This window comes from Mixophyes fleayi, chromosome 3 (assembly GCF_038048845.1).
Source record: "Mixophyes fleayi isolate aMixFle1 chromosome 3, aMixFle1.hap1, whole genome shotgun sequence".
Taxonomy (NCBI): domain Eukaryota; kingdom Metazoa; phylum Chordata; class Amphibia; order Anura; family Limnodynastidae; genus Mixophyes; species Mixophyes fleayi.
The window spans coordinates 343216608-343242609 of record NC_134404.1 but is presented as its reverse complement, the minus strand read 5'-3'; the positions used below and the strand labels follow the sequence as shown (position 1 = coordinate 343242609).

Genomic DNA, 26002 nt, shown 5'->3' with positions numbered 1-26002 from the left:
AGGGGGATCTCTTTGGTGAGCCACAGCTGAGGTTGGGATAGTTGGAGACATTATGTGGTGCCTTGTATAGGGCTGAAGTGACTATTGCTATTAGAGGCGAGCATGAGGGGTGGCTGAAGAGAAGGAAGCTCTGGTCAGACCGTGTGACAAAAAGAGGTCAAGAGAAACTAGAATGAAGAGCATGTAAGTGTCCATCACAGTGGTTGGGTCATGAAGTCCACTGGGAGAGACCACAGGAGGAAATAAGTGGAAGTTTTGTGGCAGCAGAGACAGTGAGTTGTCAAGGGATGTTAAAATCACCTCCAAATTATACTCATTATAATTCGTACTCGATACCAACAGCCCTGCAAATTACAACTCTTACCTGTTATATTTTACCAGCACCCCTCCAACACACACTAACCTGCTGCCGTCGGGATTTTATTTCCCTCTTCAACCATGAATTTGCTAAAAAAAAATTATATCGTTTTTTTTTTCTCATATTTTGGTACGAATCACTGGGAGGACAGGTCTACGGCTTTATACGGCAAGATCGGTTTTAACACTAACAAAAGTCTTCCAGAAAGGTAGGTTAGTGTAGACGAGTTCAGTGATCTGATCTTACAACGTGTAGTATAAGTGGCTCTACAGCAGAGACACGTGCTCAGCATTTATAATCTGCAACTTCTCAGAAGATTTCACTACCTGTATTATGCAATATCTGTATTACATTTACAGTTCCCAAGGAACGCCAACAGCATGAACTGAACAATAGCGAATTCCATTTATCATGTTGGTGGAGACAGAACGACCCACACACCGGGCTGGTAAACGCATAGGCCTTTACTGATCTTCATTGTGGTACAATAACCTTGAGGTATCCAAACTCTAATCTTTATTGCTGTTGGTGTGAGATGTGTCTCTGATACCATGGGTACCAGGCAAACCATGCAGAAGAATACCATATCACAGAGTATGTGTGATGTTGTCTCCATTATCAGTGATGCGAATCTCCTTCCTCAGACGAGTCTCTTGTAGCATCGTTCTTTATTCATAGGGATGCGGTCCTGCTTAGCGACACTGGGAGTACACTCAATGTGGGTGAAATCCAGTACTTACAGACACCACGGCCACTGACCGATGTCAGGAATTCCTTGACATGAAACTTACAATAAACATCAGAAAACAGTAAAACAGTGTTCCCAAAATATACCGCCCAATGCATCTGCCCTTCTGAAAATCGCCCTCACATGTTCTTCAAAATACTGCAGCTGTAGAATGGGACAATGCTTGTAAGATTATATGTATGTCTGTGTATATATATATTTATTTTAAATCTCCCTGAAAATATGTGTATCTTTAAAGCAGCTGCTGCTTGGCCCAACTTTAGTGGGTTCTTTTCCACACTATTTTTTGCTTCTTTTTATTTTTTTATAATTCAAGGACCTGAAGAACAAAAAAATGTAATGTGTTTAAAAATAAAGCAAATGTCACCACCTGCAGAAAACAATGTACCAGAGGAGCAGGAGATAAAGGAAAACCTATTCCAATGACTTTCTCTCGTCCGCAGTGCAATTCAGGCTTCTTTAATAAAGTAGATGGGAGGAGAAACCCCTCGAATCCCCTCGCTCAAGCTTCAAGTCACTTTAAAAGCTGATCCAGCTATCTGAGTCCGAGAGGAGAGTAACAGAGAGAGGTGCATCCGATGTAACACTACCTCTCTTCTCTGCCCCCAGAAGATGAGGGCTGGTGCATCCTAATGAAGTGTAGGACGGCGTCCTTGGACAGCTTGTCTGTGTTAGGGTCCCGTTTCTGAGACTCGTGAATCTGGACCCCCTCGCTCCACTCCCAAAAGAGCCGTTCAGAGTAGCAGACACTGCAAGACAGGACACAGGGGGGGTGAAGACATACAGAGCCCGGGAGGGACATTATACACTGAGCACAGGAAAAACTGGATTTGGTAATGGGGTGGAGACAGCAGGGACTGTTAAGGACCCTGGGAAGATCCGGTGCAAAGGGTAACATGACATCAGCATAAGAGTAACATAAATAGCGATCTGGAGATAGGAAACACAGGAGAGTTCAGGTGAGACTTCTGGGAAATACCAATACTGGATAGAGGACAATCATTATAATAACATCATAAGGAGAGATGGAAAGTGGGGGGTGGAAAGATACACAAAATGGAGCTTCTCTCATTACTCTTTGAGCTGGAAAATTATTATAATTAATAATAATTTTTATACAGAGATTTGTTACTTCGTGTACCATGTGTAACTGAGTTGGACAGCATCACTCGACGCAGGAGGAGATCAGGATACATATTAAAGAATCATTACCACTTTATTTTATTTTGTAAAACATTTTGTAATTTTTTTATTTTTTTTACTAAAATATACTTTTTTATATTAAAAATCAATGTATACTTTATTTCCTGGAGACAGATCTTATAATGAACTATCCCCCTTAGCTATAGTCCCTCCTCTGGTCTTGGCAACACAACTACACACCTATATTCTATGTCCATCTTCTGCAAAATTTCGTAAAAGTATGTACAGAGGAAAATGTGGCCCCAACATAGTTTCTCTGCCGAAGCCCTGTGTCGCGCTGCCCACGAAGCATTCACTGATCTGGTCAAATGAACCCTTCACTTTATAATAAATAAGTTACCCCACGCCAACGTAAGAGTGACTGGGGGGGGGGGACTTAGGTAAATTATGTACATCAAGTAGTTGATGTACGGCAGCAGGACCCGATGGTGCACTTATAATACAGAAGTGGCGCACATTGGGGGGCTAAGAGAGAGACAGTTGAAACACAGAGGAGTAGAGCTGGATTTTAGAGCTTCCATCCCCACAGAAGACGGTCCAACGGTATCTCCTAAGGCGCGAAGATCTGCCCGGGAACAGTACAGAGTATGCTCCCCAACTTCTGCTTCACTGCTGACCGCGACTCCTCTCCTGCTGCACAATTGTACTAGTCTAGGAAATAAGGACATTTCTCCAGGGGGCATTGCACATTCAGCCTCCCTATGTACCACCTACTGCTCCATGGGACCTAAATTTGGTACTTTCAATGCTTAAGTCTCCTCCTTTTGAGCCTTTACAGTCAACGAATCTGAAGTTCTTAACATAGAAGGTGTTTTTTCTGATAGCAAATTCCTCAGCTCGGAGAGTGTCAGAACTTGGAGCTCTGTTATGCAGGGAAGTATATCTTATTGTCCATGATGATAAGGCGGTCCTCCATACTGTTCTGTCTTTCCAACCTAAGGTTGTATCGGGGTTCCACTTAAACCAAGAAATTGTACTTCCAGTTTTTCAGGAACCTTCTACTCCTTCTGGAGATAACCAGACGGAGGTTTTGGATGTAGTCAGGGCATTACACATATATAATCATCGAACTGCACCCATCAGACATTCAGATGCTCTTTTACTACTATATGATCTTATGCTTCCAAGCAGAGCATTTGTAGATGGCTCATATGAACAATTAAGTATGCTTAGATCAGTGTGAACCGATCTGTGCCCAGTCGCATTACTGCCCCTTCCACCCGGTCAGTGGGTGCTTCTTGGGCCGCGTGGAATGGGGTCTCGGCGGAGCAGCTATGCCGAGCACACATTTACCAAATTCTACCGGTTCAATGTGTTTGCGTCTTCTGACACTAGCTTTGTCCGTAGTGTTTTACAGGTCGGGTAATCAGAGCGGTCCCTCCCTTAGGGGGGCTGCTTTTGTAAGTCCCATGGTAGCAGTATCCCCCAGAAGGATGAAAGAGAAAATAGGATTTTTACACTTACGATAAATCCTTCTCTCTGATTCCATCTGAAGGACACTGTGTTCCCTCCCTTCTGCTCTTCTGCTGTTTGGTCTTTGGTTGTGTTTCTCCCCTTCCTACAGGGGGGTTGCAGAGGGGAGGGGTCTGTCAGCAGCTCCCAAGTAACAAGTTAGCTAGATAAGTGCCAACTCCCTCACTCCCAATCTACAACTCCATGGTAGCAGTGTCACCCAGATGGAATCAGAGAAAAGGATTTATCATGAGTATAAAATCCCGTTATCTTTTTTAGAATCTGTTGCAGTATCGACACCAGCAGAGCATACAAATCAGATGAAAATCACGTGAGACCATTGCAGTATCTACAAGAAACACCTGTGGCTCCCTGGACCATGACCATTTTCTCCACGTTGTAGCTCAGCTGAGACACCATCATGTCGATGTCTAGCTGACATCTGGTCATCCTCCGCTGAAAAAGGTCCTGGTTGAGAGAGGATTGTTCTGGATACACGACTCCCAGTTTTCCACCCCTGGCATAAACACTGCCGATATTGCTGCCATATTTTATTCTGCCCTGTGTATGATCCTAGCATGCCCAGTAGCAGAACCAGAAAGACCACCCTTGATCAAAATATCGTCCAAGCCAGGTATAATCATTACCCTCTTGGATCTCAAGAAAGCAGCCATGACGGTCATAATCTTCGTGAATAACAGAGGGCCTGTCGCCAGACCAAAGTGTAGACGCTGAATATAAAAACAGTGGGACCAAACCGCAAATTTGAAAAGGCGCTGGTGCCCCATTCAGATTGAAACATGTAAATAAGCATCCTTAACCTCCATGGATACCGTGGAACCCCCCTTTTCCATGCTGTTGATAACAGATCTCAATGATTCCATCTTGAATATGTCCTGAACATAAATATTGAGAGTCTTGAAGTTTAAAATGGTTCGAAAGGAACCATTGGTTTCTGACCAAAAATAGGTTTCAGTAAAAACTTCTCTCCCTGTGGTCTGCTGGTATTGGGGGTATTACACCCCACTGAGCAATGTGTGAAGAGCTTCTTGAAGGACCTGCAATATTGCCAGGTCCACCAGAAGGCTGCTAGCGAAAAAACATCTTGGTGTTGTTCTGAGGATGATATATCCCTGATCCATGATGACCCTTACCCAGAAATCTGAGGCGGAATTGAACCACTGATCACAGTAAGGACTCCAGAGTTTTTTTGAGACTCTGAATCAGTCTTACAAGCATCCAGAAACATGTCCCAAATATTCAGACGCCTCTCAGATGTGTTCAACCAAAAGACACTAAATCGGACCTAGGCATAAAAGCATTAAGCTCAGAACATTTTTCTATAGCCGTGTTGACCCAAACAGGAACTATAAATGGTCTAAAACAAGCCCTAGCTGTTACAGACAGACTTAAGAATGGTCTCTACTTTCCTATTTGTCTGTACCACCCTTAAGGGCTTCGGCACTCAGGACCAGAATTGTGGTAGCTTTGGACAAACAATATACAGGGGCATCCACCTTAGGTAAACAGATAAAGACATCCTTTGGTGGTAAATGCTGTTTCCAAAGAGCGCTGTAACATGCCACCTCCCCAACACCAGGAACACACACACATTCAGGAGAGAGCTACAGCTTGTCACTTTCCTGACATAGGAGATGCAAACTCATTTATGAAGGCGCCGTAGCTTGCTGCTTCTCTAACACCGGGGACACAGAGTCAGGAAAGTGTCACATGTTGGTGTATCCCTAACATCAGACACACACAAACAGCACAGCACCCCAACGTGTCGCTTTCCTAACACCGGAAGAGCGTCACAACTTGCTACACCAACATTAATAACTACCACTCACCACCATATGGTCTACAAGGTTACATGTCTGCACGTCGCTGGATCCAAGGTCTGCAGCGTAAACTTTGAAGATTAGAGGATAGGGATCATGGTCAAGGGGGCAATTATATAGGGTAGAACATCGTACGTGTGATGAATTCCAGTAGAACTCTTTCTTTAGTAGGCAAAGTATAGCTGTCAAAAAGCTTGGTGGTTCTGCTGTAATATGAAGACAACTCTTTTGGGGCTGCGCTTGAAAGACTGTATGGTCCAGCAAAATAGCAGCTATTACGCTAAGGGCTGGTAACTGGAAAGACAGTCATGTACAAAAGTGTATGGGCAGAACAAAAGGAATGAATAATAGGTTCTTCTTGTGCAACAGCAGCTACAAGTTCAGAACGGACTTTCTGATGCTGGGTACAAGGGAGTGATATAACCAGACAGAGGACAAAGAGCAAGTTTGTTGATCTACACCTGACACAGCTTGGTCTCTGATGGTGTAATTATATCCCTATAATGGGCTGGCATTGGTCTACGGTATACTGGGTTATTTACTTGGGAAGGATTTTCTCTAGTCCTGGAAGAGGATAGGTGGAGATGTTTGAGGGTGTCCTTTTATGTAACCCAGACCTAGGGCTAGATTTACTAAGCTGCGGCTTTGAAAAAGTGGGGATGTTGCCTATAGCAACCAATCAGATTCTAGCTGTCATTTTGTAGAAGGTACTAAATAAATGAAAGCTAAAATCTGATTGGTTGCTATAGGCAACATCCCCACTTTTTCAAACCCGCAGCTTAGTAAATCTAGCCCCAAGTCTCTACAAATTTATGATCCATCGTTGCTTCTTCCAGAGTTTAGGAGTCTCGGTCCACTACCCATTTCATGCCCAACAATCCAGCAAACGCTCCTCTGAATTAGTATCCCCAGGTTCTCACCTCCAGACACTCAAATCCACAAGTCTAGATAACTTGTTCTCAAACTCCAAATGGGAGTTTTGAGAGCCATTCATAAGGGCGTTGGAAGTCTGACTGTGATGGAGTCAAGATAGCAGTTAGCCAATAAGGCTAATTTTACCTCTTCGTACTTCATAATCCAGTCTGTACTTCTTGGATAGGTGACATTGGCCCTGCCGGTGAGTTTTGCAGATAGAATATATGTTCCATTTATTCCGTGATGTTATAAGAGTTACAAGTAATCTCAAGTGTTTCCAGACAGATAACAATATTCTCCTTGGCTCCATGAAACATGGGGAAGGCAGATGATTATCCTAAAATACTGAGGCTGTTGTCCTCCCCACAAGTCGACGATCCCCTGAATCTGCTCCTGAAATTTAGCAACCTATTCAAATAATGTTCATTAGCTCAGATTTATCTTCAACATTCAATTCTCCCCCAAGCAACTCCAATATTCTTGGAAAGATTACGTCTACTGGGTACGAGGCAGCTTGGGTGGAAGGCGCAGGGGGGGTTGGTTGCTCGGCTGAAGCACCTCGCTCATCATTCAGCAGCGGCAGTAAGATATGGATCATGTATCGCTTACTGTAAATAGTAAGGATGATGGAGATCACCAGGGAGCTCCACGACCATATAAGAGGCAGGGAAGTTGTATTATACCAGTTACACCTCTGAGGAGACTTGTAATATCCATAATAATATTCGGTATAGGGAACCTATTCCTTAAAATTTGAAAGAAAACAAACAAACTGAAGCAGGCACGACATCACACTGACATCTATAGAGATGCTAAAATACAAGCCTCACTCACTACGATACATGCACAGATTGTAACAGAGACACCAGTTACATTATTTTTAACCCTCCATACCCCACCCCACCTCCCTGTGCTTTGGAAAGGGTCCACTCTGTTGCTTTTATAATGGTAGCTCTTGCTATCCGATCACATCACCCACTTTTCCATTAAGACAGCAATTCTCCTCTATGACAATGTCTGGACAAAGCATTGCACTGAGGTGAAGAATCAGTATAGAGACGGCTCATACACACAAGAACTGCTAGACACAAACCAACAGTCTAAATGGAAATCCAAGTATCACAGCATCCTAGCACAGTAAATGCGTTATTTAGATAACCTCTTACTAAAACCCCCAAAACACATGGTCTAGTCCTGATCTGCATATAATGTGACCATTAGTGGTTCCAGAGACTACAGAACCACCACACGGCTCTTCTGGCGGGATCAGACTTACTGAAATGGTGCTATGGATTCCACTGGGACTTCGAACATGGACTTCTGGGTCTTGAGGTTGTAGAAATATTTGCGGTTGCGGCTCTTGCTGAAGGCCATTGTCCATGGGTCTGTGGGAAGAAACCAGACAGTAGGTTACGGTGCTAATTTCCAATCTTTATTAGTAATTACATATGGCGCAGGCAGCTCTCACCATTCATAGTCTTCACAATGTACAACCCGGACGGAACAAAGTGACGATCGTCTCTTCCAGTATAGGACAGTCGTGGTATCCCACCGGAACTCTTAATAATCTTCATCTCCAACCTGACCACATACACAGGAGGACACAATACCATCAAGAGAAGCACTAGACACACAACACCTATCTGGGAGATGGAAAGAACCGTACGGAGGGGTCAGAGTAGTCATCATCAGCACACCCTGGTGTGCGGGGCATCACATAATCAGCCAGAGTACACTGTGCGCCAGAACAGGAGTATTCATTGTGTAACTGATACTTGTATGTACAGTAGAATCTCTACATTATCTCATAGAAATAAACTGCTGAAGACCTATTGTCACTGCAGAGAATTGGTGAAATTAAACGTACCTCAGGAAGATCTTCTGTATCTCCTCCAGTCGGTAAACTTCCTTTACCCTGTGGAGAAAGAAGAGTAAGAAGCTCGACCACGCTGGAGACACTGCTAAATTCACTTCACAAAACCCAAGTAATATGACAGACTGCAGTATTACAACTAACCCCCCAAACCTCCCTTCTTCCACTCCCTCCTTGTACGTGTAGAATGGAAATATTAAAAGACAAATGTAAATAATAATATTAGTCCTGTTGCAAGTGTTCAGCTAGCTTCTATTAAAGATTGTACCAAGTCTACCATATACTAGTAAGTCTTTGATTTTGCCTCTGTCCATAATTACATCTCCTTGATAAAGACCCTCGGTTTGGAAAGAAAAATATTGGATGATTGTGTGATCCGATGATTGAGCAGAGGAAACGGTAGTGAGGAGAATTTCGCTGTTCTGTACCGTTATTGGTCATGTACTTTCTATGCTGTTGTTTCCTTTGCCTTTTGGTACGGGTCCTACATATTACTTTTTTGACATAGTGTGGATATTAAAATCGTTTTATCCTGGTAATAAACTAGATCTCCTTCCTTTTTTATTGTCATTTCTATGCATATATGGAGCATTGATTGGAGTAATGATCAACATACCACATTGAAGAATGATCATGATATTGTAATGAGGATGCACTTTTACCTCGTGTTGAGTAAGCATACATCCACAAGGGGTCCCCCTCTTTTTTGGACTATTGGGTCAACCTGTTACACACTGGGTATCCATGGTGGAAGATTGAAGTCATTATCCTATATGGTGGTGGAAGTCACTTTGAATAGGACTTCTTCATTGTAATATTGCGCTATGTTATGTTTTTTTCTGTCTATTGGACAATTGAGTCCTTTCTAGGATTGTTGTGTTACATCCAGTTATTAAAGAACATACTGCATTGTGATTTTCTTCCTGTTGTGCTAAGAAGGAAGCGCACAGTGTATGTATGGATCTTTTTTTTAATATACATTTATATTTGAGCATTGGTGGATGTTCCATCATCATATACAGCTGCACACCTGAGTGGAGCGCCCTAACAGAATTTGATTTATTTGTATTTTTTCATAATTACATCTCCTCCCAAAGACCTTATATGTCAATCTTAAAATCCTTTGTGAAATACAAGAATATGGGGACTTGGCCAAACTGCAGAGCTGGGGGTCTGAAGTTATTAGTCGCGTGTTCAGTCAGAGGAAGCGGTAAGTGGCAGCAGACCAAGTTACCAAAATGTACTCCCAACCTGGACAGAGAGATGATATGAGCATGTGCTGGACAGCTAGAGCACAGAGGAATCATTAATAATGACCATCTCAGAGATTAACCTACAGTAATAACGGGTAAATAGGATTATTATATAGTACAGCTATAGCCCTGTTTTAGGCCACTCACCGGATGGGGTTCATGTCGGGGCGACTGGGCTTAGAAACGGCTTTCACATACTTCTCCGCCAGCTGTATCCTGGGGCAGAAGAGGAGTGATTAATACTACTCACACTAATCATCATTAATAACTGCAGAAAATGTAAGAAATGAAATGTGCGGGACATTCAGCGCTCTGTAACACATCCACAGAATACAGCTTCAGACAACGATTTTTCCACTACTCAACGTTTCCATCACTTGAAGCTGATCGGGCAACAGAGCGCCGGTGGCAATGAAAACATGGCGGATGGGCGCTTACCGCAGGTTGAAGTGCTGCGACCGGAAGTCCATGCCGTTGAGGAAGAGGACATCGAGGATGTGGATGGCGCTGATCTTTCTCTGTGCCTTCCCCTGGTAATCACAGTATAAGCCATTTACTTTACCCGCTATACGAACCCTGGCCCATCTATTGCCAGTCACCGCTTGGTAACCGGTGGTGGTGCCGTAGGCGGTCACTTACCTCGCCTTTCAGCTCATTGACAATCTCCACAGACAGGAGGGTGTCTCGTGGAAGTTCTGTTTTTAAGTCCAATTTAGTCCAGCGGTCAGAAAGGCGGCCCCCCCATGTGTAGATCTGAGACCTCTGCAGAGATCAGAGGACATATGACACAGAGGACACCCATCAAACAGCAACAGGTATGATCAGGCCACGGACAAAGGACCCTTACCCCTAATCCTAAGAGGAACTTCTGCTCATTGCCGGACACCATGCACCTGTAGTCCAGCACGTGGCTCAGCTTCTCCAGGGTCTTAGCGGTAAGAGGGGTTGGTTTGTAACTGAAAACGTCAATGTCCCGGCTCTAGAAATAAAAAAGAACCCAGATTTTGGGAAGTGGGTAGATTGAGGTCACTTACACAAAGAGGAGCTCACAAGCTGTAACTCATGATAATGGGATTAGCCAGGACAGTGGCACCCCGAGACAGACAAGTACCTGAATGAGCTGGTAGAACTTGGTCTTTGGGTCAGAGTTAGTAGGGGCCACTCGCGCCTGGTCAGGAATCTGCAAAGAAAAACGGATACTTTCACTAAAACACGTCAAACTCTACGCGAGGAACAATGTAAGACAGGGCCTAGTCTCAGCCCCTCCATTTATTTCATTACTGGGCCACCAAGTCCTATATGATGTCCATAGACCATCTCTACTCACCCCCCACAGCTTTAGGCACTCTTTACGTATGTCAGCCTGGCGCGGCTCACTCAAGGTCCTAGAAAACAAAACGTGGTCACTACACAAATTCATACCTGTATTAAAACACGAGAGCAAGGAGCAACATTTTACCTAAATAACGTAGCATTGCGACAACCAATCGCTATGGAGTCATTAATCTTAACCTGATCTAACAGCCAATGGCAGAACAGTAATTAAACATAATGTATACTGACAGCCAACCACTGCGCAGTTATAAAACCCATATATCCAGAAGAAATGCAGTTTCTTTTACTTACTGTTCTTGGACAAAGGCGTGGATCTTAGCCAGAGCTTTAATCTGCATCTCGCAGTAGCTGGATAACAAGAGGGAGAGGATGAAGAAGAGTTATAGGAGACACTAAATGCAGAGGGGAATAAGAACCAGGGAAAGCATGGTAGAGTCATTAAGCAGCACAATGGTTTTGTAGTAAACACAGGATGGTGTTATGATGGACTCTCAGCATAAGAGAGAGATCAGTCCTCACCTTTCGTTGGAGCGGACCATGTAGTCATAAAACGGACGGTCTCCTCTCAGCACCTCCAAAGGCACCAGCAGGTTTACATCCTGATCAGAGTTACGCAGCACATTGAGACGCAGGTTCACCGTAAACAAGTAATTTCGAACATCTTCTATGCCCGCCTTCAAGCCTCGGCACACTACATACCTAGTGGGGGGGAGAGTTTTTAAATATAAAGACCGAACAGAAGACATATTGGCCTATTAGAGACAGTCAAAGAATAATGTCAAAGGGAAAAGAGTACGGTCGCCTAGACAGAACTGTGCGTATGTCGGCAGTTTGAAATACACCCTTAACGGAAAGCAATCATTAAAATATTATTGTAAACTATATTGCGGAAAATGTAATACAACTGAACTAACTTTATCTTGCTACAATCTGATATAAAAAGCAATATTTAGTGTGTACTTATCAGTCTCCCCAGCAGGTGGCACTGTTGCTACCACTGTCCATCAAGAGGTTTAGTCTGACTAAAATAAGATACTACACAGAAACAACATCAGAATTAAACAATAAATATCATCAAAAACTAAATATCTATTTAATGGAATAAAGACAAATACGCGGCAATATATACAGCAGCTGGTATACGGTCTAAGTGTTCATCCACACAGCCTGGGGGAGGCAGGGTTCCCACCTCACCTCTTGGAAGTTCCGGTCACTGGTGACACCTATACAATCATTGCATTGGGAGCACTGTGACTGACAGTAGGGGGCAGGGGAGGAGAAGAAGATCTACCTCTGTCTCTACCCCACCATCACAGTGCCAGCCACAAACCTCCTAATACACAGGAGGGAGACCAGGGGATGGGTGGCACCCTCTGCCAGTGGGCAGACTTGCTGGAGGCCAGCTGACACTACAAGTGTCACCTCCAGCAGAGAAATAGAGGAAAGGGAACCATTGGTAAAATAAACACCTCTGCCATGCTCTTCCTCGTCTCTCACCGCTCACCTTTCGGAATTTGCCGGCCGGCTGGTTACCGGCTTGAAGAGACAGACCCGTTCAAAGCAGCAATACAGTAAGTAGATTAGGCCTACGCAAAATGGCGTAAACAGGTCGAAGGTCTTGCAGATGAAATGTCCTCCTGTATTGGTCACAAGAAATATTATCAATTTCCAGCTACGCTGATAAAGATCAGATACAATGAGCCAGATTCATCAGGGAGCGTCAATGCTGCAATTTTCATACAATTGCTCTTTGCATGTTCATAAACGGACTATGTGCCAGTGAGCAAAAGTGCTTTCAATTCATCGCAAATAACACTTACGTCTACCTATGGTTTGCAGGGTGGAATGGAGGAGGGATGGGGTGTATGAACATAGTGAAGGTACAGTATGGATGTGCCGAGATCAAGCGCATATACGTCCATACATGTTTTTAAGCCGTACCACTGGCACCAGCTATAGGTCAGGTGTAAGTGCCAAGTGATAGCGTTGACGGCTGTGTATACAGTTAGAACATGTGTTTGTAATCAGCAGCAACTGTAAAAATGTATTTTATGTACAGTAGACATTAATAACATCATAATAAATGTATTTCATGAAAAAAAAATAATCTTTATTGTATTTGTATTAATGATTATATTATTAACAGGTGTTAATGTATTTATTTATTTTCCTATGCGTTCTGATAGAACTTTATATTGAATATAGGCATTGTACGTATCCTGCAGTGAGTTGGGTCTGTCTGCATACAGCATGTGATGTATAGGCTGAGCGAGCTTCGTATTCCTAGAAACACTTCTCGAGATCTGCTTGGACTTGAGCTGGACATTCGTACAATTTCTATCAGATTAAAAAAAAAAAGCAACTGCTGTCAGTTTGTGTTCCCTGATGAATCAGGCCCAGTATGTTTACTGTGAGTGAGGAATAACTGGACACATAACAGACACAGACACAGAACAGACATAGACGTCACCTGTGCGGACGACGGAGAGTCCCACCAGGAACTGGCAGAGGAGCAGCTGTTTGTTTAGGATCTCCTGTATGTTCTCCTGGCCCTCCACAGAGAATCCCTGCAAAAGCGACACGTTCTCACAACACTTCACTCAAATACCCTCAGATGGCATGGTGTGGTGTGGTGTGGTGCTTTAACTTAAACAAATTCCTGTGATTAAACTTGTCACCAATATCTTTCAAAATCCATAAGGTCTTTACAAGGGATTAATCACCTCTAGGACCACCTGTTCTCCATCACTCTACACGTTACCACATTGCAATCACACACCACCAGTGCGAACAACCGAGACAGGAGAGTGTGGAGTCAGGAAAACTGGGATCTTTGTACTTCCTGTTAAATCCTTTCCTCTGAGGCTGTACGGAGGCATAAATGGTGGGTTATGTTATTCCTTTAGGAGACAAGAGAAGGAGAAGTGTAAGATAGAGATAAACATTCCTGGGTGGAGTGTTCTGTGCCCCCCTACATCCTCTTCTCACACAGCGGTAAGGGGACACAGTGAGGAATATCTTATAGCAACTCTCAACAGGTGGGGGGGGGGGGGGAGGGAATGGTTGCCTAGAAATGTACAACCACCTTGAGGATCTTCCTACGAAGTGCGGCCTCTTCACAGGTGCAAAGTGCACTTTGTAAAATTTGGAAAAGGTAGGCAGGTACGTTCATGTGGGCGCTCTGCAGACCTGTTCCATCAATACCCCATGAAAAACCGCTCACGGTCAAGTGTAGAGGTAACCGATACCCACAAATTAAGCCTATTGGATTGCAATCCTGATCCAGTAGGAGACAAACTGAGAGGAAGCCCAGCATCCCTTCCTATGTCCCACGTAAATTACAAAGTGAGCGCCCAAGCGACAGGGCTCCCGAGCCTTGGATAGAAGGATCTGTACACCACACACCACATTGAAAGAGTGAAGCACTGCCTCCATGGACTAGGTGCACAAGGATGGTATCGCTAGCTTCTGGTTGATGTGAAGACCCGCAGAAGCTTAGGTTAGAACAAGACAATACCCGGAACCACCTTGTTTATATGAAAAATAAGGTATGGAGACTCATGGGAAAGTTCTGCCAGCTCGGAGATCCAATCAGCTGAAATAAAAGCAAGGAGAAAAATGACCTTCCAGAGGGAGCACCCTGCATGACCTTTAGAACCAGGTTAAGGTCTCAAAAGCGATAAATGAGAATGTGGTCCAGTCTGTGTATATACTTGAGGAGCACCATCAAGGTGTTCAGAGCTGGGAGGATGGCCCAGACGACCAACTAATTGGTAAGATAGACACCTAAGGTGACCACGTACCCGGCTCATCATCCCAGAAGACTGGCGTGTGTAGTGACTACTATCTCGAATAACTCTACGGATGAAATTTGTGTCCCTCTGATGATCCGGAACCGGGCAGATGACTGCATCATGTCGTCAACCCTTAAATGGTAAATTGACAAGGCAGAAAAAGAGGAGACGAGTCACAGGCACATCCATGCCCGTGGGTCTTAGCAAAAAGTCAGAAGGACTTACCACTGTCCAGCTTTGGAGAGGGCCATTTAACAGTACAGAAATGGTTATTTTAGGCTGCACCAAGGAGGACAACTGGGGCTTCAAGGAACGATCCCATTACTGTTTTGCATCCAAGGAGGTAAAGGAGCTCTTGTGGTGGAGAACATCTGGTGCAGGGAGGAACTCTTCCCACTCGTAACATCCTCAAAGAAGGCGGCCAAGACAGGCACCTCTTGTCTGAGGGGTCCTTACAGGTCACCGTGTCTGTTACAGGAACTGCAGTCTTCTTCAATTTTCCCCAAGAGGTTCCATAGTTGTACATGATTTCCACAAACCTCCCTTGGTCTGTGTCTCCCTACTGCTGCAGGAGACAACTGGTCCAGGAGATACCTGGACAACTAGGACAGAGTCAGGAACGATTGAGGCTGCCAGCGCCGATAGCTTTACCCTCTCTGGCCTGCTCGCGCTGGTGGAGCGTTATTTACATTGCGGTAGCAGTGGGGATCAGGGGGCCAACACTCAAGTGGTTAGTGGTGATTGTTCAATAATTGTCTAAGCTTAAGTGCAGGGCCATCTTACCTATCTGTCTGTATTACCCAGTATTGTTTTATTGCTGTGTTTGTTCCCAATTGTAAAGCGCTACAGAATTTTCTGGTGCTATATAGATAAATGATGATGATAATGATTACGGTCAACCCCTTTAAGAAAGGGGTAAACAGGCATGTGTGCCAGTTTCAAGGCTCTATGGAGCAGCGTACACATTGTTGGACTCTTATGTATGTTAAAATAGTCATGACAATCTCAGAGGTTATTGATTTGACGTACCCCATCTGCCATCATGAAGTGCACACCCTTATGGTCTGTGTTGTCCAAAACAAAGTTGCGAAAAGCTGTGATGTTTTCTGGGCGGGTGACGTCTCCATCCCCATCGACCCCTCCTTCACCTGCCAGGGAAGAGATAAAAGAGCAGAGACCGGTAAGGACAGAGGTTACCTATACATTGAGTCAGAAAGTACACAATCTCCTATAGCCACTCTGCCTGTATAATTCTTTTGGCTTCGTTTAGCCATCTCTAATAAAGATTCCACAATTCAATCTCATTCAGGTCACAAGAGACGTTCACCACAACTTTGTTCCAATAACACAGAGTCATCGGCAGAATAAAGGAATGAACATTCTGTGGGCATCCTCCATATGGCCACTGTATAGGTCTCATCATATCCACTTACAGTCTCTAAATATTAAATGAAACAAGAGTTACCGTAATAAGGTTCAAAGAGTTCGCTGGACGCAGAGTAGAAGTCTTCTAGTTTGAAGTCGTTGGGTCCCTTTAGAGTCATGCCGAACCCTTTGGCGTGCCACTTCTTCCTCCACAAGATGTACTCCGAGAAGCCCCCTGGGCCGGCACAGACATCGGCAAAGTAAAGCAACTCAGACTCTCGATCCTTCAACAGCGGTTTCTGGAGACCAGAATGGAGCAGACGGATAACATATAAATCTCACTGATGTACGACTAGCCTGGGATTATATCCTAGCCCTGGCACAGCAATATCCTACCTCCATTAAAAAACACGTCCAAAACAGTTATAGAGTAATAAATATTAAAATATCCACAGACAAATGTTTTCTCTGCTTGTTAATTGCGTAAGAGAAACCACTTCGGATTCTAAGATATGCCTAATCAATACAGACAATGTTACACATTATATTGTATGCTTATTTAATGTTTTCATAATGGTCTGATCCAATCACAAGGTTCATTAAAAAGCCCTGAGCTCATGATACATATAAATAAAGTTCTCACCCCTTGAGAGTCCTTGGGATTTGTAAACATGTAATCAAACACGTGGTCTATATTCGCCATCTTCATCGCGGCCCTGGGGAGGTGATCAGATACTTGTTACATAATATATATCACTATTACCTAATATAACCACAATTATCATACAGACACGCACACTGTACTAAGTTCTCAATTTTCAAAGGAATGTTTGTACTAACCAAAGACATCTTACCAAAGCGGAGATAACGCCGGCAAGAGGAATCTAGGCACACCTAGGATTGTGTCTCTTCATTGGATTCTCAGCAGTAATGTCAGGAGTTATCCTCCATCATTTAATGATGATAAATAATACAAAAACTACATCCCACCTGTTTAGGAAGAAGACCCCTCGAATCATCTCGTATGGGTTAGAGCGTGTCCTGGCCCTTCTCATCTCCTCACCTTCCAGCTCATCAAATGCACTCTACAAGGAGCACAAGAAACGACAGGTGGATATTTCAGTCTAAAAGTTAATCTACAAGGTATCATTCTTCCACACAAAGAAACATTATAGGCGTAAGGAGTAGTAAGATATTAAAGAGAAGAGTCATCAAGTTGTGGTGCACAGGGGAAACATTAGTAAATTAAAACTACAATCTTTATTTCCTACATTCTAAAATTGTAAGGGGACTGCTATCATTCTAAACTGGCAAAATATTTAAAGTAGCAGAACAAACTGACACAATTGTGGATTAAAATTGAAGTTGAGGGTAGTGGCTGCTCACATTCTCATTAATCATTAGACGTTTATCTACTATATTATTTTATATTTATTGTAATAATGTATATATTTTTTATATGGTTCTGGAGAGATCTTGCATATATAGGAGAGTGTTTGTATGTAGACCCCGTTTTGTTTTACATATAGGAGAGCGTTCTTTCTGACCTGAATAATATAAAGGGAGTGGAACAATAAAAAATAATTGCGCCTTGTAAATGACCTAATATTAATAAATATATTTGAGATCAATACAAAGATTTGTCCAACATAACAAAAAAAAAGAAATAGAGAGGACAAGGGGTTGGTAGTTGGAAGTTTACCATAGGAAGGATTCTTTACTGTAAGGGTGGTTACGCAATGGAATCCCTGTCCACATGAAGGGCTGATGGCAGATTAATTAGCAGAATGTATAAGGATATAATGAGGGTAATTGATCCTGGGAATTTAACCAATTACTATTTCTGGGGAAAGGAAATAAATTATTCCCCACACTGGGGTTTTATTTTGCCTCTTCTGGACCATTTATGAAAGGACGATGCTCCTGTGTCTTGTATGGTCTGTGCTTCATGGATCATTATATTGCTTATATTAATATCTGCCTGAACACGTTTGTGATCCAGTATGTACTGTGATTATATTTGGTGATTCAGTAACATTATGATTTGCTCCTTATGAATGATTTTCTGGGATGCGGCATTGAGAACTGCTCACATATAGTTTTACTTAGACTGTTCTCACAATCACACGATTAGTAAGTCATATACACACAGTAATGGGGATTGTAATTGATCAGTGTTGGAGTCTCATCTGACATCTATATGGAACAAATCCAGTCAAACTTGTTTTTCTTCTGCCTCTCTCCCTGAATGGATGAATAAATATCCAATATAAACAACAAAGGCAGCACTGACAGAGATACTGTATTTGTAGTTTGTGGAGGATCATGTTTTGCATAGTTTAGTTTCAGAGTTGAAGCAGCTCAAAGTGAGACCAAGAGTCGGCCTACGGAGAGACAGCTGGCGCGGGAGGGGGGATTATTGTACATTGCAGACTCTTTATTCTCACTGTAGAAGTTCTGACAATAAGTCTTTCTACCAAGAGGAAGAACAGTCTAATGTCTGCAACGTGACCCCCCTCTCGGGAGTTACAGGACTCTTCCTGTAGGGCCAAGGATTGGAAAGAGATATTTTCCTGGCTGGTATAGATGTAAATGATGGGAAAAGATACTTAAAGATTAGCACCTTGCACTCCAAAAGGCTACTCAGAAGCTTCTCTCGGCAGAATTCAGTCTCGTCGTCTATGATCATCTTCCTCTGCAACACAAGATGGCAGTAGAGAGCATTAGCCTAACTCACTAATTAGGGGTCTTTAGGTAAGGAACAGGCAAACAGAGTAGATTTAAACTGGTTCATCCACTGTCCACCAATATACCAACAAGAGCCAAGTCCAAGGGCGATAACTAAATTTCCATAGTAATTACAATATGGTTGGAGTGGAGGATTGTGCTCGGTCATTGGCTCCATCCTCAATAGTATCTTGCACTCCTCCCAGTCATACACAAAGCTGAAGATGTGGGATATATGCCATCTGAGAGATGAGATGTAACTATCACTGTCCACGGCTCTCAGTCATCCCCACACAATTACATACACCTCGAGCAGCGGGAGAGAGATTTCCTTCTCCCACTCGCAATCACTGTTCTACAAACTCCTGTCCAATCTTCCACATTGCTGCTGTGTGGTCCAATCACCATCCTGCATTCCTCACTGTTATCCAATCACCATTTTACCTTGCCTGCTGTCATCCAATCAGACAGCTCGTCAGCATCAGGGATCTCTGTGGTGCATTCTGGAAACCATTCGACTTCTTCGTAAGCTGTGGCCTAAAGCAACAAAGCCCATTAGAGTTTCATCTATCAGGAGAGTCTATTATGATGATCATTATCCTTATTTATAGCACACCAGCACAGCCAGTGGTGTACACTTCAGGACATCCCCCAGTCTCCGGACCCTGCATACTGTAATCCACACTCACCTCCGGCAGGTCCTTCCAGCTTACATTCAGTTCCTTCTCGAACCCTTTTAAGATCAGACCAAGACCTCTGCGCCCTTTCTGTTTGGACGTCTCGATGATTTCCTTTCGGCCCTGACTGTACTTCCCCAAACCTTCTCCCTCGCGGAAACCCATCTTGGCCTATTAGGACAAAACAGTATTATTATTATTATTATTATTATTTGTTAGGCGCCACAAGGTATCCACAGCGCCGCACACAGTACTAACAGTAGACTATACAGGGTGAAACCATACAGAACATAAACAAAAAGTACCAATACTTCAGAAACTCCAGCCAGTCATATGCAGTAAAGACGGAGCAGAAGAACAGGTATGGAGACAGGAGGGGAGGGGGCCCTGCTCATACGAGCTTACATCCTAAGGGGGGGTAAACAGACCAGGCACAAGAGGAGCCAGTTGAGGCAAGAGGAGAGAAGGGAGGACGAGCAAAGGGAGGAGATGGGGGTTAAGTAGATGGTTGGTAGGCTTTGAGGAAGAGGTGAGTTTTGAGTGCACGTTTGAAGGAGCACAGAGTAGGAGAGAGGCATATGGAACGAGGGAGGTCGTTCCAGAGAAGGGGGGCTGCACGGGAAAAGTCTTGGATTCTGGAGTGGGAAGAGGTGATAAGAGTGGAGGAGAGGCAAGTGGAGGAGGAGAGTGGAGGACAGTATATAAGAGTTAGGCAGAGGAGGGGACACCCCAAAGACTACAGCATTATATCATGCATCGGAAATACAGGGTCCTCTTGTTGTAACCACTTTCTAAAATATTCAGTCACTCTACACAGAGGATCTTCTTTGCATGTTGCTCACTTTCCTGGAGTAAAATGAAGCCACATTCTTAGTTTTGTACTTAGTGTTCTAACTAAACATCGGAGCCATTGTCACACTCCCCCGACTTGCGGGGGAGACAGGGGGACACAAGCAGTTTGCTAGTTACCATGAGTTTCTGGGAGACACTGTTAAACATGGAGTAATTAGAGGATGTTCCTTCGGCAAGGGGGTCCGAGGTGCTCTGTTTACCCCCAAACCCGAAGACCGGTCTCTTCTCATCGCTCTCACTGTCGGAGCCAGTCCCACTTGTGGAAGACTCTGCGGAAGAAGAATATTAAACATAACATTTAGAATCTTCGTACGTGAAATGTGAATAGTGAACAGTAAGCAAAAGACCTGAGATTATTGTATTAAATGACATTGTCTTTGGAACTCTCTCCCTCGCACAATAAGACTCTCCTCTGTTCTACAAACTTTCAAGCGTTCTCTGAAAACCTACCTATTCAGACAAGCTTATAATATTCCTCAACCACCATCTTAACCTCACTACCTTTAGCCTGTTACACAATTTCACAGAAGACAACTACCCCCGGACCAGCATTGTTGTGTGACAGGATCATTTAGCTTATAAGTCACCTTACCTTTGCAGTCTGGCTGGGCCAAGATGCAAAATGTATACTTAGCCTCATGTGTCAATCTCCCATTGTCCCATAGATTGTAAGCTTGCGAGCAGCCTTCTCACCTCTTTGTCTGTTTTACCCAGTTTGTTTATTAGTTTATTACGTTTGTCCCCAATTGTAAAGCGCTACGGAATATGTTGGCGCTATATAAATAAATGATGATGATGATGATGATGATTGTCTTACAGTACTGGGTACCCGAGTAATGCCATCTACCACAGGAGGAAACGCTTCCCGGAGCTGATGGATACGGCCAAAGACCCTATATATGTCCACAGCGATGGAACGTTTCATCAATTACAGGTAAAGATATTAATTGGGCTTTGTGGATACGTCCAGACTTCCCCACACTGACACGTCAGACAAGAACAACAGAAATTAGCTACGTCAGACTCCATGCGAGGCCAGTAAAAGTTGTGTGCCAACCTGGCTTTTGTTTTTAATACGCCTAAATGTCCAGCTATGGGTATGTCATGGGCAATTCTCAGCAATTGTACTATAATCTGTCGCTCTCCCAACCAGACCTGCCGTGGGTCAGTAGAGATGGTTCCCCTGTACAAACTCCCCTGATCCCTTTCTTTGTCAGACTCCTCAGGGTCTCTAAGCTGGGATCTCTGTGTAACGCAGCCTGGAACTGCGGACTCTGGTTCTTTGTGAGAGTACCTCAGCTGCCCTCTGGGTTGTTTGGCAGGTATCTAAGGGAGTGTGGTCTAGTAGATGACCCCCCTCCCTATACAGACCAGAACTCTGATGTCTGGGTGATGAACATTCTGCCTACGGGTCACAGCGGCGATGTGAGGACCGCTCCCACCCGTTAGTGCCCCCACCACCGCTGATCTATCACCAGATCTTGAAAGTTTGCGTGAGATGCAACAGAGATGGTAACTGAAGAAATCTAGGTAATTAAAGGTTTACAGTGGTAGATAGTAAGTCTGTGCTTAGAACACTAGGCTCACATCAACCCCAGTCTCCTTCATAGACTCCCCCCCTCACCCCAAATGAACCACACAGACCCCCCCAACAGGACAGCATAGACACACCAGCAGCTGCTAAAGGTCATTTCTATACCGGACTGACCTTACACCGTAAATACCAGACATCTCTGGTACTTTCCTCCTATGTTCCCTATATATTTTTCTATATATGTATGAATCCCCACCACATTTAAAAACAAGGGTTCCTCAATGAACCTCGAAACAATGATTTCTATGAAAATATTTACATTACGATATATTTGCATATTTAAAAAATACAGCAAAAGATATTTCTTCGGATCATTTCCATTGTCTAAATGTTTGAATGAAACACAATACAGATACATTCTTGTGCAAGACGACATTCTTAGAGGTAAAGTTATAGAGGACCCTGGGTACAGATATGACGGTATAGTACAGGATACCATGATGTGACAGTAGAGAAGTATAGACGAGTAACACTTGCCTTGGGTGCCATGATTGCTGTACTGAGTGTCATCATCAGAGGTTGAGCTCAAGTTGAGCCCCAACGACTCTTCACGTTGTTTCTTCTGTCGACTGAAGGAGCTGCTCTGGAGTTCGCGCTCAGCTCGTCTCTTCATTCTCACTTCTGACATGTGAGTGTGAGAATATAATGTTAAGAGTATGAAAAATGTGTGCATTATAAAGCAAAAGCTGATCACAATCTGATTGGTCTTAAATCTAAACTCCGGCCATTCTACTCTCCAACTAATAAGAAGGATGTTAAGCGATTAATTTACTTTTAATTCCTTTTCTACAAAGCTAAATAATAAGATATCAGCCTTTATGCTAGTATGCTAGCTTAAGCCCTCCATTGCCAGCAGGATCTCCATACGTACAGCCAAGAGAAAATAGCTTATACAATTAGAAACAGAAAATCTGAGCAGATAAATAATAGTAGAACTTAAGTCCCAGAGGGACCCAGAAGGCACCCCGCGATCTTCCCAAATCTTAATTTAGGGGGAGAAAAGCCCTTGAGCCTCTTGCTCAAATCCTCAATAACCATCTATACCTTTAGTTAGAAAAACAATACCTCCACATTGTAATGATTGTAAACTAGCATCTTAGGAGCAAAGAAATCACCACTTAAACCTTTTTTTAAAGTATAGCGCAGGAATTCTCCAGTATTAGAGAGCTCCGCCTCCTGCTAGGGCTGAGTGTGAGAGAGCTCCGCCTCCTGCTAGAGCTGAGGGTGGGGGTTCTATCCCTTCTCTGGTGCAAGTGCCATGAACACTGCATTTATACTGCTTCCCAACAATTAGAGTGCCAAGGTGTCATGTTATAACCCGTCGTGTCGTTAGTCAAACCCTGCCTACACTGATATCACCAGGGCACCTGATTAATATAGGAGCACGGTTCAGCCACAGTAACACAGCTACGATCACTGGAAACCAGTGCTACTGATTCTTTGCAGATGCATGGCAGGTGGGCTTCCAGTGCGGAGGGTAAGAAGCAGCACAAAAGAGGGCATGCTCCAGTAAACATGACCACTGGGATTTGCCCAGAACTGCAGGGTGTCATATTATGCTATTGAAATTGAGAGCAAAATGATTTCAGCAGGTGATCTGATGTGCAGCAACTTTATGAATTAGAGTTAAAAACTGAAATACAAGACTTTTAACCCCCTTCTACACAGACAGATATACGGTAGATGACATATTTACATGATCAACAACCCAAGGCCAGTGATCATAAGCCATGCACACTCAGGAAGTGTATATTCGCCATTTTTACCATGTTTTGGAGAAGCACACTGGGATACTTCTGTAGGGATCTTATATACTATACTTACAGGGTGCATGGGAGGCAGCTCAAGAAACGATTGGATTCCCAGATGGCATTGAGTCTCCTTCAGGTCATCACCAGCGCCCTGGTTGGAGCACTATGCGGCTGTGCGAGAGAGGGAAACTGATATAAGAGAAACCCAGTGTCTGCTCAGGATGTCCCCTAACATACATCACACTCAATGTAATGAGTTTACACTAAATAAGAGTGTGTAAACCAAAGGACAGAGGAGTTAAGGGAAATACACCCTCATGATGTGATTACAAGGGAATGGATAGTGTGTACAGCATGTGTGGAGACAGTGGAATAACAATGGCATATGGGAAGTAATGTATTTACGTAGCTGCTGTCAGACTAGTATATAGGTTACACAGCTGGTGAGATGCTAAGGCGATATACTGGGTGCTGATAAATCACTTACAATCAATTAATTAAAACACACAAACACAATCAGTGGCAACATTATTAGATACACCTCCTTGTTAATGCAAATATCCAATCAGCCAATGCATAGAGGCATGTAGACATGGTCAAGAGGTTCAGTTGTTGTTCAGACCAAACACCAGAATAGGGAAGAAATGTGATCTAAGTGACTCTGACCATGGAATGATTGTTGGTGCCAGACGAGGTGGTTTGAGTATCTCAGCAACTGCTCTTTTCCTGGGACACTCATGCACGATAGCCTCTAGAGTTTACGGAGAATCGTGCATAAAACAAAAAACATACAGTGAGTGTCAGTTCTGTGGGTCAAAACACCTTGTTAAAGATAAAGGTCAGAAGAGAATGGCCAGACTAATTCAAGATGACAGGAAGGAGATTGTAACTCGAATAACTATGCAGTATGCAGAAGAGCATCTCTGATTGCACTGCACGTCGAACCTTGAAGTGGATGGACTGCAGCAGCAGAAGATCACACCAGGGGGTAAATGTATCATAGTCCGGTTTTTGCATCCCGCGCGAGATGACAGCTAAAATTGAAAGCGGCGCTGCCTTGTAAAGGCAAGTTTCCCTTTACAAGGCAACGCCGCTTTAAATTTTAGCTGTCATCTCGGCGATCTCGCGCGGGATGCAAAAACCGGACTATGATACATTTACCACCAGGTTCCACTCTGTCAGCTAAGAACAGGAAACTGAGGCTACAGTGTGCACAGATCACCAAAACTGGACAGACGAAGACAGGAAAAACGTTGCCTGGTATGACAAGTCTCCATTTCTGCTGCAACATGCAGATGGTAAGGTCAGAATTTGGCGTCAACAACATGAATCCCTGAATCCATTATACCAATTAAGCACTGTTTAAATGCCACTGCCCACATAAGTATTGTTGTTGACCGTGTGCATCCCTTAGTGGCCCAAGCCTACCCATCTTCTAATGGCTACTTCCAGCATGATAACTCGTCATCTCAAGCTGGTTCCACAAACATGACAATGAATTCAATGTACTCCAATGGCCTCGACAGTCCCAAGATCTCAATCCAATAGAGCATCTTTGGGATGTGGTAGAACAGGAGCTTCACAGCATTAATGTGCAGCCAACAAATCTGCAGCAACTCCGTGAGAACATGGACCAGAGACCATGCCACGAAAAAAATCATGTTGTTCTTGGGGCTACCCAGTACTAGAAAAGTGCACTTAATGTGGCCACTGAGTGTGTGTATTTAGACTGTACATAAACTAAGGAGCAATATATACATTTTATATGGGGGGTACAACAGAGATGTATACATTACATTATAACAGATACACACTATCATGCTGAAATGGAGCTACATGTTATATACAGGGTATACAGATACTATAGTGGTGTATACACATTATATAGAGGTATACACAGTATATGACGATAAATACATTATAGAAGGAGTGTACACATGCTCTATGAGGAGCTATACGTTATATTTTGGGTATACAGACACTATGGATGGGGTACCCACACTAGATATCTATACATTATATACGGGGTATACTCACACTATAGAGAGATCTATATGTTATCTCTGAGTATATACACTATAGGGATATAAGTACATTATACAGAGGGCACATACACTATAGGGAGCTATACGTTATATATAGAGAGATATACGTTATATGGAGGACACTGTCAGTCTCTCCGCGGCCGCGGTCTCCGGTTTCCTATCTCCGGGTGTTTACTCCTCAGTGACACAGTGACGTCATCTCCTCCCGCCGCCGCCCGG

At 43.6% G+C, this 26002-nt stretch overlaps 1 protein-coding gene across 3 annotated transcripts; it reads right to left on the bottom strand.

Annotated features, from left to right (window-relative positions):
* Nucleotides 1-804: 804 nt before the first annotated feature.
* Nucleotides 805-26002, bottom strand: CMTR1 (cap methyltransferase 1). Of its 3 annotated transcripts, none has more exons than XM_075204444.1 (25): nucleotides 25853-26002; nucleotides 23812-23909; nucleotides 22465-22608; nucleotides 20511-20662; nucleotides 19554-19712; nucleotides 19309-19401; nucleotides 18761-18832; nucleotides 17128-17222; nucleotides 16781-16853; nucleotides 16238-16436; nucleotides 15802-15920; nucleotides 13449-13545; nucleotides 12483-12615; nucleotides 11498-11677; nucleotides 11270-11326; nucleotides 10971-11028; nucleotides 10755-10823; nucleotides 10491-10622; nucleotides 10283-10405; nucleotides 10082-10173; nucleotides 9791-9859; nucleotides 8385-8432; nucleotides 7986-8098; nucleotides 7794-7902; nucleotides 805-1855 (listed from the first exon to the last, which is right to left on the bottom strand). In XM_075204444.1, the coding sequence occupies exons 3-25, from the start codon at nucleotides 22598-22600 to the stop codon at nucleotides 1693-1695; spliced, it is 2541 nt and encodes an 846-aa protein (XP_075060545.1). In that variant the 5' UTR covers nucleotides 22601-22608; nucleotides 23812-23909; nucleotides 25853-26002; the 3' UTR covers nucleotides 805-1692. The 3 variants fall into 3 exon arrangements, with proteins under 3 accessions (XP_075060545.1, XP_075060543.1, XP_075060544.1); XM_075204442.1 differs by having other exon boundaries at nucleotides 25891-26002; XM_075204443.1 differs by having other exon boundaries at nucleotides 25776-25864.

Bases quoted from the DNA above. Each gene is read 5' to 3' on its own strand.
- CMTR1 (XM_075204444.1), bottom strand. From the start codon at position 22,600: ATGAAGAGACGAGCTGAGCGCGAACTCCAGAGCAGCTCCTTCAGTCGA. The intron at 18,833-19,308 runs GTAAAATGGTGA...CTTGTGTTGCAG, and splicing joins ATTGGATGACAGCAGGCAAG to AGGAAGATGATCATAGACGA. The intron at 10,406-10,490 runs GTAAGGGTCCTT...TGATCTCTGCAG, and splicing joins AGTTCCTCTTAGGATTAGGG to AGGTCTCAGATCTACACATG.